At 36.5% G+C, this 19,532-nt stretch overlaps 1 protein-coding gene across 1 annotated transcript; it reads right to left on the bottom strand.

Annotated features, from left to right (window-relative positions):
* Nucleotides 1-374: 374 nt before the first annotated feature.
* On the bottom strand, nucleotides 375-7,149 carry EDN1 (endothelin 1). Its single transcript, XM_053468247.1, has 5 exons — nucleotides 6,682-7,149; nucleotides 4,303-4,483; nucleotides 2,525-2,680; nucleotides 2,261-2,377; nucleotides 375-1,440 (listed from the first exon to the last, which is right to left on the bottom strand). The coding sequence occupies exons 1-5, from the start codon at nucleotides 6,740-6,742 to the stop codon at nucleotides 1,299-1,301; spliced, it is 657 nt and encodes a 218-aa protein (XP_053324222.1). The 5' UTR covers nucleotides 6,743-7,149; the 3' UTR covers nucleotides 375-1,298.
* Nucleotides 7,150-19,532: the final 12,383 nt, after the last annotated feature.

Raw genomic sequence — 19,532 nt, 5'->3', positions numbered from 1 at the left:
TCAAGATTTGTAGGCATATTGAGAACCATAGAACAAGGTTGATTGGCCATATGCACCTGGAGCTACAGATAGACAGGGAGAAACTAACCAAAACATCCCAGGTAGATTTGGTTGGATGACTAATAAAGTCTTCACTATTAGGTCAATGTGAACTAAACAACAGTAACACGACTTGTGACATTAGACACATAGCTGTCACAAAATGAATCCAAAAATCACTGTAGACTTCCCCAAAGGGGACTGAAGTAGTTGGTATTCCTTGCCGATCAAAACCATGTATGCACCACAGCCTTAATAATTTGTCACCCCAAGCAAAGTCATCATGTGTTGTGTCCCTTTGAAAATGACCTGAAAAAAGTACAGTATACAGCCTATAGGGTTATAAAATATTTATTTTAACATAGTTACCATTCAAGGCACAAAAGTTATTTTTTCATACAGAAATACAGTAAACATGCATAGACCAATATGGCCTGCCCAATGTATATTTAACACAGTAAATATAGTCACTTTAAAAATAATATAAATATTTATTTTAAAAAATATTCATAATAATAAATTTATTTAAGAAACGGCAAATTACTCGTATGCAAGCAGTTTTACTGCTGCTACATATGACCAAATTTCAGTTTGTAAGTAATTTACCAAACTCAACTCCACTCTCTGAGTCTTGACATGACTACACCAACTAGCCACTAAACAAACCAGAAGTCCTAGATGTCAAGGATTTGATTAGCTCCAGTGACTTTTTTTTATAAAGAAGGTAAAGTTTTAAGACAAAAGTTGTGTTTTTCAGCCAAATTGAAGCAAAGAATGGAAGCTCTTCTGAGTTTTGCATTTGAGGTAGACACGTATGCATGAATGATGTCCTCCTTTAGTGGCATATCTTGTCACTGTCCATTAGCAATGCAGATAAATCCTCATATGAGGATCCCTGTATGTAGATAAAGGTTTGAATTTTTTTTTTCTGAAGCTCCAGTGTTTTATCGTGTCTTTTTTTTTCTAAATCCTGCTTGTTTGGTTGATCACTCAACATTTGATTAAAATCCATCCTTCCGAGCAAATGTTCCAGCGACATTGTACTTCCTATCTGGAGAGTTGTGCGCTAAGTTCCCCAGAATAATATTTATTTTATAGTATTAGACACAGACTCATCAGGCTTGAACTCCTATTGCCAGCTTTCAAGGTGTAGTTTTGTTTCCCATGCTTTGGACCATCAAGTAGAATTTAGGACAAGTTGCTCTTTGACAGCAATCCCTCCCATGCATATTTTTCAAATATCAGTGATCTATTTACTACTATGATGTTGTCTTAATATGTTTCCAAATTCCTCTCTTTTTGTGTGTCCACTGATGTGTTTGATCTTTCTTTTCGTTAAGCTTCCTCATAAGCCTAGCAAAGGCAAATGAGCTTTTCATCGAGTGTTTCATTTCTTCAGATCTGTAAAAAATGAAATATTTTATTATTTTTAGTCATAGAACAATGACAAAATATTATGAGATATTTTAAACATTATAATCCTGACAATATAACAATATCAAGATGTTGTTAATCTTTACATAATATATCAAATATAATTGTATGTTATTGGGGTGGGGGGCAGCATGATAATTCAGTTGGTGAATCTTTAAACAAGGTCATGCTTTTATAAAATGTAATGAATGTCTAGCAGATTTGAGGAAGAGCTCCAAACAATTTCAACAATTAACCCCTTAATGACAAAGCCCGTACATGTACAGGCTCAATATGCATTGTTTTCAATGGGTTTAGGGACCGCCCATTGTCCTTAAGGGGTTAAGAAAGTTTCACATTGATCCAATAGTAACATTTTGTAAGACCACACATGATGTATTTTGGTTTGTAAAATTCGACGCTTCTATGCCATTTTGTATTGTGATGCAATTGTATTGGCTAATGTGACAATTCTGTTTTTGAATAAATGACCTTTTTTGGCAATTAATGGAACAAATTTTTTTTAATGAATCATTTTTATGTTAGCACTTTAATCATTTGAGCACCAGAGACTCCCAAAATAGAAGTTATGATAATTTTCCATTAGAACCAACATGGCAGCTTCACATTAGGGTTGTTTCCGAATGATTCAGACAACACTTAATGTGACGAAGTTGATTAATCTGGGAGAGGCATAACAATCCTATTAAGTTTATAATGCGCATAGGAGATGTCAATGTACATAAGAAGCACGATTAACCACAGCACTATTTATAGAGTTTAGCAAATATATAAGCTGGCCTCTCACCTTTTTAGTTTTTGGTTTCTGTGAAGTTTCTGGATGCATAGCCCTCCAAGATGGAGACCACCACAGTCAGTGACCCGTTGAACCTGTTTTTGTCCAATTCCATGAGAAGACTGGATTCTAAGGAAGGAAAGAAAACAAGAACTTGTGTCACATAATGTAGAAACACCTTTTCATAACACATACTTCCCAGATAAGGAAAGCCTCTGCTACAGGTGTACAGAAAGTTAGCTTTACAAATTCTTTAGATAGAATATTTGCACACACCTGAGTTCTCCTGCAGTTTGGCAGAAGTCCAAGCATTTCTTGTCTGTATTTCTGGCACACATACACCGGTTTGTAGACTCAAGGATTGTTTCACTGTCTGTGTCCTGCACTGCGCGTTTCATGCGAGGTCCTCCAAGACCATAAGGGACAGTTCTCCTAAAAAAATTAAAAATGATCACATTTAATGTTTGGCAAAAAACGCAATTAACTAAGCAGAGGAAATAGAAACCTGATATACATATATATATATATATATATATATATATATATATATATATATATATATATATATATCATTATGACTGGCACGTTTGACCAAGCTGTGGCTCGCACAGCTGTTTGTCCATTCATGTGATCAGTTATAACATATCCGCATTTAATTTCTGAATACCTGCCTTAATGTCGTACTTAGCAAATGTTATAAAATCAAGGCTTCCCACACAGCGCACGCTGCTATAACCTTTGTGCTTGAAAGCTTTTATTTTCTTCCCATTTAATTACATACAATTTTGTAAATTACAAGACTTGGTTTCGCAGCGGCATACCAGTAACTTACACAGGCTGTGACCTGTATTTTAATTAATAACTTCTTAATGGTTCTTCAATCACAGTCAAGGAGCATATCATTGTAAATGCCTAAGAGGCAAGAAGCAAGGCAAATATTTACAGTTTTATACACTATCAGTGCTAAGCAATTGGTGCTATATACACTTGTCAAGTCGACCAAAATACTTTTGAAACGTTAACATCTTAAGGTTGCAATAGGTGTTTGTTTATGGTTTGTTTGGTGGGGAGACACGGTTTGCTTGCTACTTTTAAATCTGCTCTGGCTTTTGATAAGAAAGAGTAAGATATTTGGGGTGGATTTACTAAAATGTGAAACGTAGAAAAGGGAAAATTACTAAGGACCATCACTCGCATTGATGTTTAGGCTAACAGAAAACCAAAATTCCCATGATGGTGTGCTAAATACTGTTGAAGACCATGGATTATAATATTTGAGCTGGTGGCACATTATGGAAGACATAAGCCACAATGGCTGAAGAGTCAGAGGTAGCACATCTAAGCCCTATAGATCCTATATAATATTAGTTTTTCCAGCTTTTCATGTCTCTGTAAGTCACACATAACTTGAGTTTGGCGAGTTTTGCAAGCAACATACATTAGAATTTCTAGTTCTTCATCAGAAATCCTCAGAAAGCTGTGTATGTGTTGTTGCAAGTACCCTGGCTGAAAATCTCGCATAGCAGTTATAAATGCTGGGATAGGCACGGGGGTTATAAAATCGCCATAAAACACAATAACTGCTAAGCATTCGTTTTTAGAGAAAGCAGACAAATTGGGCAGACTAGGGCGTGCCGAGTGGTCATTATCTGCTGTCAATTCCAACTTTTAAATGGTTTAGAGTTGCACAATCTTGAACATTTATCTCACTATGTCAATATTTTGTCCCATATAAAATGCCTGCTACACGTTATATTGTAATTATCGCTGTTTAACTGTATTTAAACAGTATACAGTAATGTGCTTCCAGCACTGTATATTAGATATGTAAACATCCTTTCTCTAGAGAAAAAAAAATTATTACAAAATAGTACAAAATACTGCTAATAATATATATTAACTTTCATCGGAATTGTAATATTGTACAAATGCTACTCTTGCTTGCATGAATATCTAGCCTTAATGTACTCTCAATTTAGAACCCTGTAGATTCAAGTGCTTTTAGCTACTGTAGAGGTATGCTGAGTGACTGAAGTGTATGGCAAGTAACTTACTCAGGAGTATTGATCCAAATAATGTCCAGGTGGCAGAAGTAGACACACTCTTTGTCCATGAGTGAGGAGCAGGAGCAGCGTTTGAATCTGCGCTTTTGCCAGGGGGCGCTAGAGGACTGGGGTGAATCTTTCTCTGCAACTGAAGTCCCTTCCTCTGGGAGAGAGATACTACTGCCTGATACTGAAAAAAAGAACAAAGCAAGGCATGTGTTAACACCATGTTGACCTATTTTACTATCACAAGGGTGAACAGAATGGAATAGAAATCAGTGATTGAGAAAACAAGGCTTTAGGGGCAACAACTGGATGTTAGATACCCCTCCGAGCAAATTGTGGTGATGGATTTAGCACGTCACATAGTGATGGTTCATCTTACATGATGTTAACATAGGGTGAAGCAATTTAATTTAATGTTGAAAATACCAGAAACAGAGTATCCAGTAATGAAGGTCACTGAGATGTTGCTGCCAAATGCACTGACACATTGTTACAGAATGTATTCGCAAGGATCCAGAACAGAAAAGAAGATTAAGCAAGAATAATGAGTGGTATATATTCATTAGTACAGTGTTGGGCTGGACACCTGGGTTTAAAAAAAAAAAGTTTTAAAAATGTGTGTGTGGGAGACTGACATTCAATTAGAGTTGTTTGGTGTAAATAGTGACAGTAGTCAATATGCTAGGGCAGGTAAGGTGCAGCTGGAGTCCCTTATTATGCAAGCCAACACATTCCAGATAGTGTGTGCATGAGACAGTACTAAAAACGGGAACTCATGGGTTGAATAGTGTGCCAGCAGTGTACACAAGGTGAGTGGTGTGCTGTATCTGGGATCTCATCATGCATAGGCTGCTTCCACATAGAACTGAGTCAACGGATGCACTGATATAAGCCTTTCAAAGGGCTATGCATCCCAAAGGGTTAATAGCTACCTGACTGTACAGGAATGTGTAACACATAGCAAACCCCATCTTCAGCCATGTTAACTTCTGAGGTACAAGCCCATCATCACCCCGTTTGGATGAGCATGATGGGAGTCCTCCACATCTGGGATGCCAGAGGCTATTTGTCCCCAAGTGCACTATGCTGTGCTGAGCTTCACATCGGGCTACAGCAGCTTAACCAGCCCCATACCAGAGCTCAGGCAGGGAAAACTTGAACCCACTGTCTATCAGTAGTAGTTACACTCCATTGTTGCTGTCCAACCTGACGTCAACAAATCTACGCACTTTTTATAGTTGGATTTTCAGAGCCAGCACAAAACAATTACTAGTCACCCTACCTTATGATTAGGACTTATCACTTCTTAACTCTTACAAATAGTTTGATGGTGCAGCTAGGTACCTGATCGCGGGTACCTCTGATTCCCCCAGTGCACAGTCCTCACACCTTGCTGCATACCTGTGTGGAGCACCTCACACAAGCCAGGGCAAATCTAGTGTGCAAACCCTGTCATTTCACAGCATTGCACAATCCCAGCTCAATCAACCCGTCTCCGTGATCCCATGTACTCTATAAATGTAGCGATCACGCTGTAACACCCAGAACAAGTTTTTTTCCCTATATGTCAGCCTGATAATGCGAATCCTTTCCCATAAACACGAGCTTACAGCTCACTGCAGCTGATCACTGAAAGCTGCCAAGTGCATTCATAAATCGCCTCTAAACAGAAGATTAACGTGGTTAAATAATTAGACTTTTATTGGAATGATGCATCTTGTTCGGAATGGTATCTTTTTTTCTAATTACACACGTTTACGCTGCAATCGTGAATAGCAGATCACACAGATTACCCTTCAGAAATATAGACTATATTGACTATTTAATAAAATAAGTGAAAATCACACTTGTCAGGAACATTGAAGAACTAAAATATATGCATGTCGATATGATTCGGTCTTTGTAAAGATCAATGATCAGGCAATGATTCTAGAATTAGAATTCCGGTTCAGGATTTTAGATACATTAATAATAATAATAATAATAATAATAATAATAATAAAGGAATTATTAAAAAACCCGGTAAATTTTAGGCTTTATCAATAATTCTATATCAATCAGTCTTTGATACCCTGATATTTATTGTGATCACACCAGCCTTGGACAATAACATGTAAGCACTTACATAGGAATTAGTATGCAGGTGCTATTCTATAGGTGATCTATTCTACTTAGAGTATAGGAACTTGTGATTTTTTCCTAAACCATCTGAACATACGGAGCCAACTGCTATCAAGAGTCCAATACCGTAGACATCGAAACGATGTCATTTCTGTACAAATAAACCAAAATGTAGCTACAAGCTGAAATAATTATTATACAAACATTTTACATGGACATAATAAAAATAAATATTTTAAATATATAAAAAAAATACCGTACCTGATTCCGTAGTCACTTGTTGTAAAACCACCAGGATATAAATAGCCATTTTAAGATCCATTATAAGACTGGAATATTTCTTTACCAAAAAAAAAAATGATAATCCAAAAAAAAGTCAATAAATAATTTTAAATACCTATGTTATTTCCCTTTTTTTCCTTAAAAAAAAAATAATAAAAAGTTCAAAATATTCATATGACTTTCTCCAGTTTGGATAGAAGAAAAACGAGGTGAAATGCTCTGAAGCAGGTATCCAAAGTCCAATATAATAAAGAAGAAATTCAGGGGCTGTTAGTCCTGAGAGGTCTCAAAGTAATTGTGATGCATCCAGCTTTCCAACCCCTTTTTATATTGAACCGCCATAGAGTTTGTAAACAGCCCTCAATTTATATTATCCTTAGACAATGTTATTGTGGTATTAGTCACCGTGAGGCAACGTGCAGACTAAGATAAGGCTAGGCTGGAAAGGAAATCTAACTTCATCAGAGAGGTTGACGCCGTCTCGCGACCAGGGGCAGGGCTAAGAGAAATCCCTTAGTCCATTTAACTTGCGCTACTGTATTCCTACCACTAGAGGGCGGGTTATCCCTTTGTGAAGGAGGCAACATATGTCTAGAAAAGGAATTTCAAGGCAAAGCTCTGATTCTCATGAATTCAGATAATTACAGTTCTTGCTTCACCTGCTGCTGAATATTACCACTGGAAGAACAGGAAATTTAAGGTGAATGATGTTTTAAAACAACAAGAATGTACTATTACTGGGCAGATTCTTTTTCAGGCATTAATAACAACTAATCTTGATAATATCTTAAATATTGTAGAATGGGACTTTATATTGTGAAATTGTTAGTAAAATAAGGCTTACTTACTTTGAACTAAATATTCCATTTTATATTGAGTCTCTCAGATGTTGAAATTAGATGTAAGATGAGTATTTCTTCACAGAGAGGGTAGGATATAAGTGGTATTGTCTTGCTGCAGAAGTGGTAGGGGTTCATATAGTGATGGAATTCAAACATAAATGTGGCAGGCGTAATACTGTTCTGAACAGAAGACATAGCAAGAATCAAGTAAGATTTGAGCTTTCACAACATAAAAGAAAATTAAATGTGGAAAATATATTTTTCTATTCTGTCAACTTCTATTTTGTTTTATGTTTTTACAAGATTTGAGTTGTGCAAATGACACAGGACTGTTCATCAGGCTTAAACAGGTCTTGGTTGGGTGAACCTTTATCCAAAAATGCTCCCGCACACTTCACTTTTACCTCTAGTAAAGTCATGGATGAATTTAGGTTGGATGTGGTCTTAGGTCTTGAAGCAGGGTAGTGCCCTCAACAAATTGTCTTTTTCTACTGAGCATCTGAGTATGACATTAACATCCAACTCAGTGGAATAATTATAGAAATCAGACTGGATGTTATAGAAAAAAATAAAGTTTTCAAGAAGGTGGCACTTCCTTTGTTTTTATTTTTTATTTTATTATAAATGCTATCTTAACTACAACATTTTCTGTGTATATTTTTTTTCTAATTCTATATTCCACATAGAAACATAGATACATTAACACATGGTTATTTAAATGAACATGTTAGATGATGTACCGTATTTGTTTTGCTATCTCACCTTACCCCATTATCACATTTACTATCATGCTTCATTTTCTAATCACTTTTATTATACAGATATTAGTATGGCCTTATCATGGAGGCAAGATTAATAACTACTAATAGATTATTTTCTGAATATCCCCCTAGTGGTGAACCGTTTATGATGATGTAATAAGAGATCTGTCATTATGGATTGTTTTGCTAAATAAAAAAGGCTTTTTTAAACACCACTCTGGGCTCACACTTCAGACTCTAAGTTTTTTTTTAATAACAATACAATGTCATATCTCCTCTAAACCAATTGCCCAGTTTGTGTTTGCAACAAGAGAATTCACCTTATAAGTGTTGTTAGACACACTGAAGTGTGTTGAATGACACAGGAACCAAGATGACAAAATAGTACACATTAGAAATTCAAACAACATTTTAACAATTGTGTTCTACTTGATGTTTATCATATAAATGGAAACATTTTTTTAAATGATTCCATTGGTATGATTTTTCCTGTTTTACACAATGAAAGCCCTTGAAAAGTTTCCTAGTTCTAATGTTCTTTTTCTCAAGTCTTGGCTGTAAATCTCTCCAGCATCATAGATCTATCCATTATGCTTTATTGAATACATTGCTCAACGTGCTGCATGATTGATTAGTAATAGCGCTTTTAAATGCTGTGAGAGGTCTTATTATAAACACTTATAAATGCAGCTAAGAAAATAATCCTTAGAAAAAAACAATTTTCCAAATGATACACCACGTAACTGTAAGATGTGTATTGTAAGCTGTGATGTAAGGGACGATGGCACTGCCGTTCTAGTTGTGTATATGTGCACAACATCAGCGAGAACATGCACGCTGTTGTCTATGTAAGAATTCTATGTACGAAAAGAGTACTTCTAATTTGGTTCTTTATTTAAAAAAAAAACAGATTTTTTGTGTTTGACAATAGACTGCTAGTGTTGTGTTACTCTCTTGGTATAACATACTCCTTATTGGCGATGATTCATATATTAAAAGACACGTGTAGATGTACCTTTCTACACCCAGAAAACTACTTGATATCACATAACATCCATGCTACGTACAATGGGGGTCACACTAGTTTAAAGGTCTGTCGTGCTGACACAGCAAATTTCGGCTGTCAACACGAGCATATGATTTATTGTTACAGTAGGTTTAAAATGATATGTGCTGTCTACTTAGGGGATTTATCCAGTTATTGGTGACTGCCAGGGCCGGCCTTAGGGGTGTGCGACCTGTGCGACCGCACAGGGCGCCATGGTTGCAGGGGCGCCTGACCGGGACTTAGATTAAAGCATCGTTTTTTTTTTTTGTTTTTTTTTTTTAAACTTTATTTAACATCATTGATGTTAAATAAAGTTTAAAAAAAAAAACGATGCTTTAATCTAAGTCCCGGTCAGGGGCGCCGAGCGGTTGCTCGTGAAGTTCTCGGCAACCGCTCGGCGCCCCTTACTCTCCGGACTATACCGGCGCTCAACATGAAATGCCGGCAGAGCGAGAAGACGGATGCCTCCCGCTCTTACCGCAGCACTCCGGCAACAAGGTAAGTGTGGTGGGGGGGTAGTTTGAAGGGGCAGAGGGGGGGGGTAGTTTGAAGGGGCAGAGGGGGGGTAGTTTGAAGGGGCAGAGGGAGGGTAGTTTGAAGGGGCAGAGGGGGGGTAGTTTGAAGGGGCAGGGGGGGGTAGTTTGAAGGGGCAGAGGGGAGGGGTAGTTTGAAGGGGTAGAGGGGAGGGGTAGTTTGAGGGGGGGTAGTTTAAAGGGGCAGAGAGGGCGGGTAGTTTGAAGGGGCAGAGAGGGGGGGTAGTGAGGGGGGGGGCAGAGGAGTAGTCCACACAGGGCGCCACAACGCCTAAGGCCGGCTCTGGTGACTGCTCCATGGCAGACCTAGGGCAGCACCCCCAGCCATACACACAACCTACCTAGGATGCTGCTATTATCCTCTCTGCTGAATGCCAGGCTATGACATCCTAGGGAGCTTTTTTTTTTTTTTTTTTTTTGTGCATTTACAACAAAAGGTTCTATTATGTATAGTGTTACGTGTTGATTATTTGGAGGGTATGCACTAACACGCACGTTTCCGTCAATTTATAGTCAAGTTTGTGAGTGAAATGCATCTGGGTTTGGAAAATAGTACTTACTCACACTATCAATAAACTTAATGTACATGCAATTCAGCAAAATCACGTCAGCTTAATTCAACTTGACTTGAGTTACATTGAACTGAAAAAAATATCACCTCTGGAGTCTGACTGCTTTTGATGCTTTTTGAACTGCCAATCACAATATAAAATATTGGGGCAAAAGTCATAAATGATTGTATATACAAGAACATAATTTATGCATAACTCCACATAATTTACCATATAAATGGCTTTTTTTGGATGTAAGGCCTGTATCCCAGTTTATTGAATAGCATTATATAGTCCACAGAAAGCACATACTCACTGGCCTTCAGAAACTTTCCATAGGTTTATTCATATAAATAAGCCATTGACATTGCGGTCTGTCCACCAGACCTTTATTAAGATTTATGTACTGCGCGGCACCTGGGCAGATCTATATATTGATTAAAACAACTAGTGGACATTTTCCCAGCTACCCTGGATATAGTTTAATACAGAGAGGGGATTTAAACTTGCATGAGGATAAAGCATAAGCATAAACGTATGTACCGGTACTTCCTGAAACATATTTATGCCATTGGAATTTATAGCACAAAACAAAAAGGAAGTAGAGGAGACTCACATACGGTGTTTGGCAATGAGAATCTTTACATATTTTTATTATGTGTTCCAATTGTTTCTTTTTCCGGTAAAGAGTCACCAAACTTGCATGGTATGGTATGTTCAATGATAAGTAACATTAGATTACCAAATGTTGCTTCTACCTGGTCATGGTTAAATAAATGGATTCATACCAGGACAGCATAGTATAATTAATTACATTATATCATTTTCACATAAAAATGGAAAAAAGGTACAATCACACTTGAAATTATTTATTGCTTTTTGAAATACGTGACTTCCACTCCAATGAGTTGAGATTACTAACAACCTCAAGTAGCCAAATATTATCTACCTTAGACACTCAAAAGAAAGAATATGAGCTACTGTTGAACTGGGCCATATTTATGTGAATCATTAAATCACAGTATCACTGCTGTCAGGTAACTACCACGGAGACCATCATATCCTACCAGTACTGGGATATGACTAGTGCTTGCTCAGGACCACACATGCTATGCTTTCTGTGTCAAGCAAGGTATGACTTCATAGATGTCTCATACATCCAGAGGTCATGAACTTTGCTCATGGCAACTGTAATACCTTTGTTCAACCTGATCTGACTGATCTGCACTTTTGGTGGTGCATTTTCCAGACATCGTTGCATCTGAGGGTGTGGCTAGCTGTGGTCAAGGGCATGGCCATTGTTGTGGTTTGATAGGCAACAGCTAAAATGTTTGGTTTAGTAGATAGGAAGGATAGGCGAGAAGAGACGAAAAAAAGAGAAGAGGAGAAGAGGTAGACAACAGAGAAAGGGGAGAAAGTAAGAAAGACATGGAGAGAGCTCTTCTCCGCTTCTTGCTCAGCACTGCTTCATGGTTTTCTCTGCTTCTTGTTTTTCCTCTGGCTCTTCGCTGTGCTTCTGCAACAGGGTGGAGCCTCCACATAACCCCCTCCTTGATTGGAGGAACGGGGAATAGACTTTCCCCGTGGTGTTCGCGGATGCTCGGCTCTGTTGTAGAAGTACCCCAAGAGGCCAGAATAGAGAGAGTATCAGAGTTAATGAGAGTGCGCAACAACAAACTTTGGCAGGAAACAAAACACGTCTGAAAATGAATTAATTAAATTGTCCGAAGTCGATACAGTATATATATATAGAGAGAGAGAGAGAGAGGCAATCACATTTTTTAATCTTATGTTACATATTTAACATTATCTTGTTATAAAAGAAATACTTGATAACATTGTGTTCTGGAATTTATAGCTCTAGGCTACCTATGTAAGTTTTAAGATTTGCTGTATTTTTCCAGTTTTATTCATACAGTGACGTTCATGCTGTCACAATTGGTTCTTGAATACAACAAAAGCTTTAGAAAAATAACAGGGTTTGCAACCTTTATTAAAAATACATCAGTGGTCTGATATGGATATATTTTGTTATGCATAAGAATGAATGCTAGGACCCATCATAGCCATGAAGCGTTGCCTCTTTTTAAATGAGCTAGAAGGCAAGGAATATATATATATATACTTAGAGAAAGAATGCGATTACATGTTTTTATCTGCTTTTTAACATTAATGTTATCTTTCTATAAAACAAGTATTTGATAACACTGTATTCTGGAATTGATAGCTCTAGGCTATTTATGCAAGTATCAAGACTGTGCTGCATTTTTCTGGATTGCTTCGTACAATGTGACATGCTGTATTTTCGGTTTGTCGATGATTTTCCTGTTGCCAAAATAAGTTCTTGACAAAAATGAAAGCTTTAGAACTTCAAAACAAAAAAACAGGGTTTGCAAATTTCTTAAACCCCTCACCTATTCACTAGTATGAATTTGAGACATTCATCATAAGGAGATGGGTCATACTGTAGTATACATTTTGATAAATACTTTGTTATGGATCAAGAGCACTATATCGCATGTATATACTGTACATACATACTCCTGTTCAAAAATGTTGTGTTACTTAGGTGTTTTCATGAAAACCAAGGAAATTTCCAGCTGTGTAACATAATAGCAAAAAGTTTTTCTTGCCCTCTTTAAAGTGCCAAGGGCCCGCAGCTTACCACTCGGATGCTCACACACTGTGCGAGCAGCCTCCCTTTTACCACATAATGTGACCCTGCTGCATTCGTGCCTCAAATGACCTAGCGGCAAAAGTGAGGAGAGGCTGCATGAGTGTATGTTAGAATGAGAATGTATGTGTGTATTAACATCAATGTATATATGTAAGAGTATATGCGTATGAATGTGTATGTGTGCTTGTGTGGGCATTTGTGTGTGTGAACGCGAAGTGTTTTTGTGTTAGCATGGATATGTAAGTATTTGGGGGGCAAATATGGAATAGGCAGGCTGTTTGGGGGCAAAGGTGGCACAGACAAGCTTAGGACAAATATGGCACAAACAAGCTGAGGGCTAAGATGGCACTGATACACTATTTTGGGGCAGAGGTGGTCCTCATAACTGTTTGGGAGTACTATTTCTAGTTATGCTTTTGTGTACACTGCGGTTGGCAGAGAAGGTAGGGGGATATTGAGAGAATGTGTAAGAGCGTGTGAGAGAGTGAGAGAGAGAGAGTGAGTGAGGGTGAGTGACACCCAAATGGAAAAAGCCCTCTAAATTTCCTCCGAAACAAAAAAGGAAGGAAACAAAACTTGTCTGAAAATAAAAGGACAAAAGCAAAATAAAAGATTAATCTGAATCATTTTTGATCCATGTGCACAAAACCCCATGCAGTGCCTGGTATGGTTGTGTTAATTTTATAGGAACTATACATGTGCAAATGGCACAAAAACACTTCATTTTGGCTAATTTTTGATCCATTCGCTCCTGGACAACAAATTCCGTTTCCTGCCAATTTGTTTCAGACAAAAATCAGAGGGGCTTTTTAAATTTGGAAATGAAATTTGTTGTCCGATGCCCACATTCATTCTTTCTCTTTCACAATCTCTGAATGTCTCCCTACCTTGTTCGTCATCCGGTTTCATAGCATCCTCCTTATCTTCTTCATCTTCTTGTTCTTCTGTCATTTCTCTTTGGCTGCATCTCCGCAGATATGACCTTCCAGGGAACTTTCGCAAAAATGCTGGAGCTTGCGGTAACATCCTCCAATCGGGAGAGAGCATGCCACCAGATTCAAAAATCATTTTTGCGGAAGCTCACAGGAGGCCTTTTTCGATCAAAATGACAGAGCTTCCCCCGATCCTCCAATCAGAGGGTGAAGGTGTCACCGGAAGAACCACTTTTTTTTGTGAAAGTTGACTAGTACTTCATGTATGCAGAAATGCAGATTAAGAAACACAACAGAAGTGGGAAGAACAAGAAGATGAAGAAGATGCTAGAGGAGAAACAGAGTTGCGAGACACGTAAGCGGTCGGCGGAGCATTTAGGTATTCATTGAGAGAGCATGAAAGAGAGAGTAAATGAGAATGTGAGTGTACATGAATGAGAGTATGGGAGTGGGAGTGAATGAGCCCACAAATTTCAAACGAAAATTCTGAGCTTTTTGCTTCATTTTAGTTCATTTTTGGGGGGGTTGGCTCATTTTAGAGATTCATACGACATGACAAAATATGCAAATTTCATTCAATTTGCAATCCATAGGAATACAAGTGCACAAATCTAACAGCAACTATTTATACAGCCATTTTTCATATTAGACCAAATATATATATATTGTATGTGTGCTTTGCTACACAACTCTTTGAGATTTTAGCAGGAAACACTAAGAGATCTTAATACGTATAGCTTTAAGGAAAGAAGAGAGCAGGGTGATGTGATAGAAACATTTAAATACCTAAGGGGATTTAACAAAGTACATTAGGGAAGTTTATTTTAAAGAAGGATAGATGATCATATTCTTAGATATAATGTAAGAAAGTTTGTCTTTACAAAGGGTGGTAGATAAATAGCTCCTAGCAGAAATTGTAGAGGCTAATACAGTGAGGGAATTTAAGCATGCATGAGATAGACATAAAGACACCCTAAATCTGACAGGACCAAGGATTGATTAAGGTCTGGGTCTTTACATCAGGAAAAGGGCTAGATGGGCCAAATGGTTGTAATTCCTAGTCATCCATCATGGTTAAACTATGGTTAGAGAGTTTGGCATGTGTGTGTAAAATGAACAGACTAAAAATGCCTTACAGAAAGTTAGCACCTCATTATACAGTTATTCAAACTTACAGGGTAAAATACATTAAATCATTAAATGAAATTAATCAATATTTATTTTCATTACTAGTACCATTCATATTCTCAAGCTAGTTTTCTAGTTCTTGTCACACTGGATATGTATTAAAGGTATTTTGACAATATTGGTTATTTTCAAATGAGCTAATTTTTTCCTGTCTGAAGAAAATTACAAAGCCAAGGGTCATAGTATTCCTCTTTAAAGATGTCTAAATATTTAGACAGTCAGTCATTACTTTGACATACAAACTCTGGAGTAGATGCTTTAAAACATGTTGCAAATAATTAAAGTTACATGGTGAAATATTCAAGTAATGATATAAAATTGACTATATTATCTGTTACTGAATCACCCCAGGAGTGTAAACAGCTCAGAGAATACATTCGAAAACCAGATGAATAGGAATTGGACCTCAGACAAATCAATCTTTTAACCACATTGTTTAAGGCCATAAACAACTTTCCATCCATTTATATGTTATACATAGACTTCCGAAGAGGCCGTCAGGCGAAACGCGTTAGGTAATCGGCAAGCAGCGTGTACAAACCTGAATTAAAAGGACTCTGAGAATATCAAGTTATAACTGTAACTGTATTTTATAACAATTGCACTATTTATGTTTCAGTAATAAATTGTAACTTTGAACTTAGAAATTCTAAAGAAATCACTACATTGCAGATATTTTATTAATCTCAAATTATATTTTGGGGTTCTGTTACCACTTTTGCAGTTTGCAATAAAAATCCAAGTTATAAAAAGCACTTTCTGACCTTACCTTTTTTTCCAACCTGGGATAGAAAACGTGAAACATGTTGAACATGCCTGGAGGAAATTTCCAATATAAGATTACATGTAAAAGCATATTGTAAATGGAAGCATTTTTATTGACTCAAGCCTTTCAAAACCTTAATCCTCCTGTTTATACATATCATAATTTCCATGGAATGAAAACTCCTGGTGAGTGTTATAGCGCAGCAATAATTTGGGGTAATACAGAATCATTTTAAGCATCATTCTTTTTAAGGAAAAAAAAGAAAAATGCAAATTTCTCAATATTTTTTGAAATGTAAATCAAGTACATCTTATGCAATCTAAAAAACACAATAACAATAATGCAAAAAAAATAAAGTTATTTAAAGAAGCACTGGAACATCTTCTACAATAGTTAGTCTGCCATTACTGGTATCAGTCATGTCGAGTAGTAGAATTTTCTACAAATATAGAATCAACAGTTTCTTTTTGAATGTGGGTTTCATAGTATATTTCTATCGTCAGGCAAGTCTATCCCAGGAATGATCTTTTGTTTGCATCTATATATCAATTTTTCAAATGTAATACCTAGTAGGAGCTCAGATTATGGATCTCAAGAAAGCGATAATATAAATTATAGCGATATGAACTGAGGAAGAAAAAACAATACTTTGAAAACCCATGTGAATATCAGCATATGAGTAATATATATATATATATATATATATATATATATATATGTCTCTGTGTGTGTTTGTTTGATCACACATATATATTTGATCACACACATATATATTGATTTGAATGTTATATTTGATATGTTTATTTTCCACACTTAACCACAGTTCTGATGGTTTAGGTTCGTAAAATGTAAAATGACGTTTCCTAAAAAAAAAACATTGCTAAATTTGGAATTTTTATCTAAAACATGGGATTAAATACAGTGTGTTCGTGGAAAATACCTACGGTGCGTAAACCATGCTTAGCAACCAAGATTTCAAACTTTTTACAAAGGCAGTGAAAGGAAAAATGCAGTCCTTATATATCAGTGTCTTTAAGTGCGTGAAAAAAAACTATGCAGAGGAATCTTTTCTTGTGAAATGTTGCGGTTTTGTTTTTTTGTTGTATTCAAGCCCTTTTCGTATTCAAATTTACTTGTTTTCCAGTCAATGCTTATGACAAAAAAAAAAAAAACTAATCCGCACACTATAAAAGCTTGGTTTCTGTTTATGCAATATAGTCTTCAAAGAATGTCATCTTCCTTATTTAGATCTAATTGCATTATATACACTAAAACTGGCGTTACAAAACACACTAGTGAATTCTGTTTTTTTATATATATATATTTTAACAAAGCACCTGTTCCAGGCCAATGACGAGGAGATTAGGAGATTTCTTATTACAGTTTTGTTTATAGAAACAATTGCTCAGATCTCAATTTTAAATATCTTACATACTTATGAACGTATAATTAGAAACAAGCTATGTAAACGTAAGTAAAAATATTTTTGGAAATCCAGGGGTGCGCCATCAAACAACACCAGTGTTTCATTTTTATTATGTCTGTCGAGAAGTGCTATACTATTTTAAGGTGGTTTATTTTTGTGTATTCACTGAACAGTAAAATATTTATAAAGTTTGGATTCTATATATAAACCTTACCAGCTTTTTGAATGATGTTTCATATATATATATACAGTGCAGTGGATGCAAAAATCCCTTTCCTAAAATTATTTTTGTCACTAGTCACTGCTTTTAGGGTGAGCTTGACAGAGAACAAAGATCAGTAAGAGACGTTTGGTTGTCTTGTATTTAAGAAATCACGAATCCAGCCTATAAGGGAGGCTTTCAGGATCTCCTTCACAGGTATACTAGTGAAATACATTAACTTCGTGAGACTTCTCAGCAATAGAGGAACTTCTTTGTTTTCAGTATTATTAGACAAATCAATATAATGTGCTGCTTCTAGATGACAAATTCCCTTAAAAAACCCTCTTTCCCTAAAAATTTACAAGTTCCTTGTCAGTGCCATTTTGTGTTCAAACAGCTTGTCAGTACCATCTTCAAGCCCCAAGCAGCTTGTCATTACCATCTTTGAAGCCCTAACAGCTTGTTGGTACCACCTTTAAGGCCCCAAATGGCTTGTCTGTGCCACAAACAGATTGCCAGGGCCACCTTTGCCTCCAAACAGCTTATCAGCGCCATTCTTATCCCCAAACAACTTATCAGTGCCATCTTTGTGCCCAAAACAGTTAGTCAGTGCCTAGCAGTGCCAAAACTGCTTGTCAATCTTTGAGCCCTCGAACAGCTTGTCTATGCCACATTTGTGCCCAAACAGCTTATAAGTGCTATATTCACCTCAAAACAGCTTGTGAGTGCCATTTTGGTAAATCCTGTCCCCAATATAATAATTTTTGAGAAGTAATGTTTGTTCTATAGTGTAGACACAGCTCCCTGACTGAAGCACACCTACACAAGATCTTACTATATTTGTACTGCAAAGTGTCCCTGGAAATGTTTTTCAAATATTGGCAACTATGTATCAATGAGTTGCAAAGCAATGGTGTTCCACTGATTTAGCTCCATTGTAAGCAATAGAACCATGTTAGGATTAGATATCATTCACCAAGATTTTTTTTTTTTGCAATTTTTACCATAAATGGATGTAATGAAGATTCACATTTTTCTGTGTTTGATGTACCCACACAAATTATACATCCTTTTTCTAAATTTTTTTTGCAATTTTTTTAGAATTTCTTCTACATTGTAGGTGCCACTGATAAACAATGACCCAAAATATGTTCAGCAACATCCCCTAATTATAGATACACCCACATAATGTTCTAGAGGGCCACATCCACACCTTACATAGAAAGGTAGGTTTTTTTTATTCGTCTGGCTTTAGTGGTTTGGGTTTTGTGACGGGCAATGGGATGGAAGGGCTTTTGAAAAATACTGTATTTCATTATTATTATGGCACTGTTATCAGTGCAATATGGATAGGGATCCCTTCAGGGATCTCGCTACATCTTTTGTATGCTAGTGACGTCACACTGACATCACTGAGCTCACAGTATTGTTTACATATTTATTTCTTTAAATTTTTTTTTTTTACATTTCCAAGAAAATTGGTTGAAATTAGACATGCTGCTTTTCTGTGCTCATCTTTAATTGATGTGAATGGGGATATCATTGGTAATTATTGTAATCTTACACATTCATAAAAAATAAAACGTAAAACTATGGCTCCACGAAGCAGAGACCAAGATATATATATATAGATTCTTGAGAAATAGACTCATTGAGAGCCGAAACGTTGGACCGTCACCAAGCTAATAAACTTTATAAAAAATCAACTTTATTTGCTGTACATACTTTTAGGATTGTTAGCACCCGGGCATATTACAACTGCTTCCAGTCAAGTGAGTGCGTTACATTCTATATCTTTTTTGGAGATTTCAAAAACTTTCCCTAACATTATCTCAAGAACTTTTTTGTTTAATATTGTTTTTTTTGTATTACCAGCATCCAACTGAAGAACTCATACCATTAAC

This window comes from Spea bombifrons, chromosome 5 (assembly GCF_027358695.1).
Source record: "Spea bombifrons isolate aSpeBom1 chromosome 5, aSpeBom1.2.pri, whole genome shotgun sequence".
Classification (NCBI taxonomy): domain Eukaryota; kingdom Metazoa; phylum Chordata; class Amphibia; order Anura; family Pelobatidae; genus Spea; species Spea bombifrons.
The sequence above is the reverse complement of the archived record's forward strand: the minus strand, read 5'-3'. Positions and strand labels throughout refer to the sequence as shown.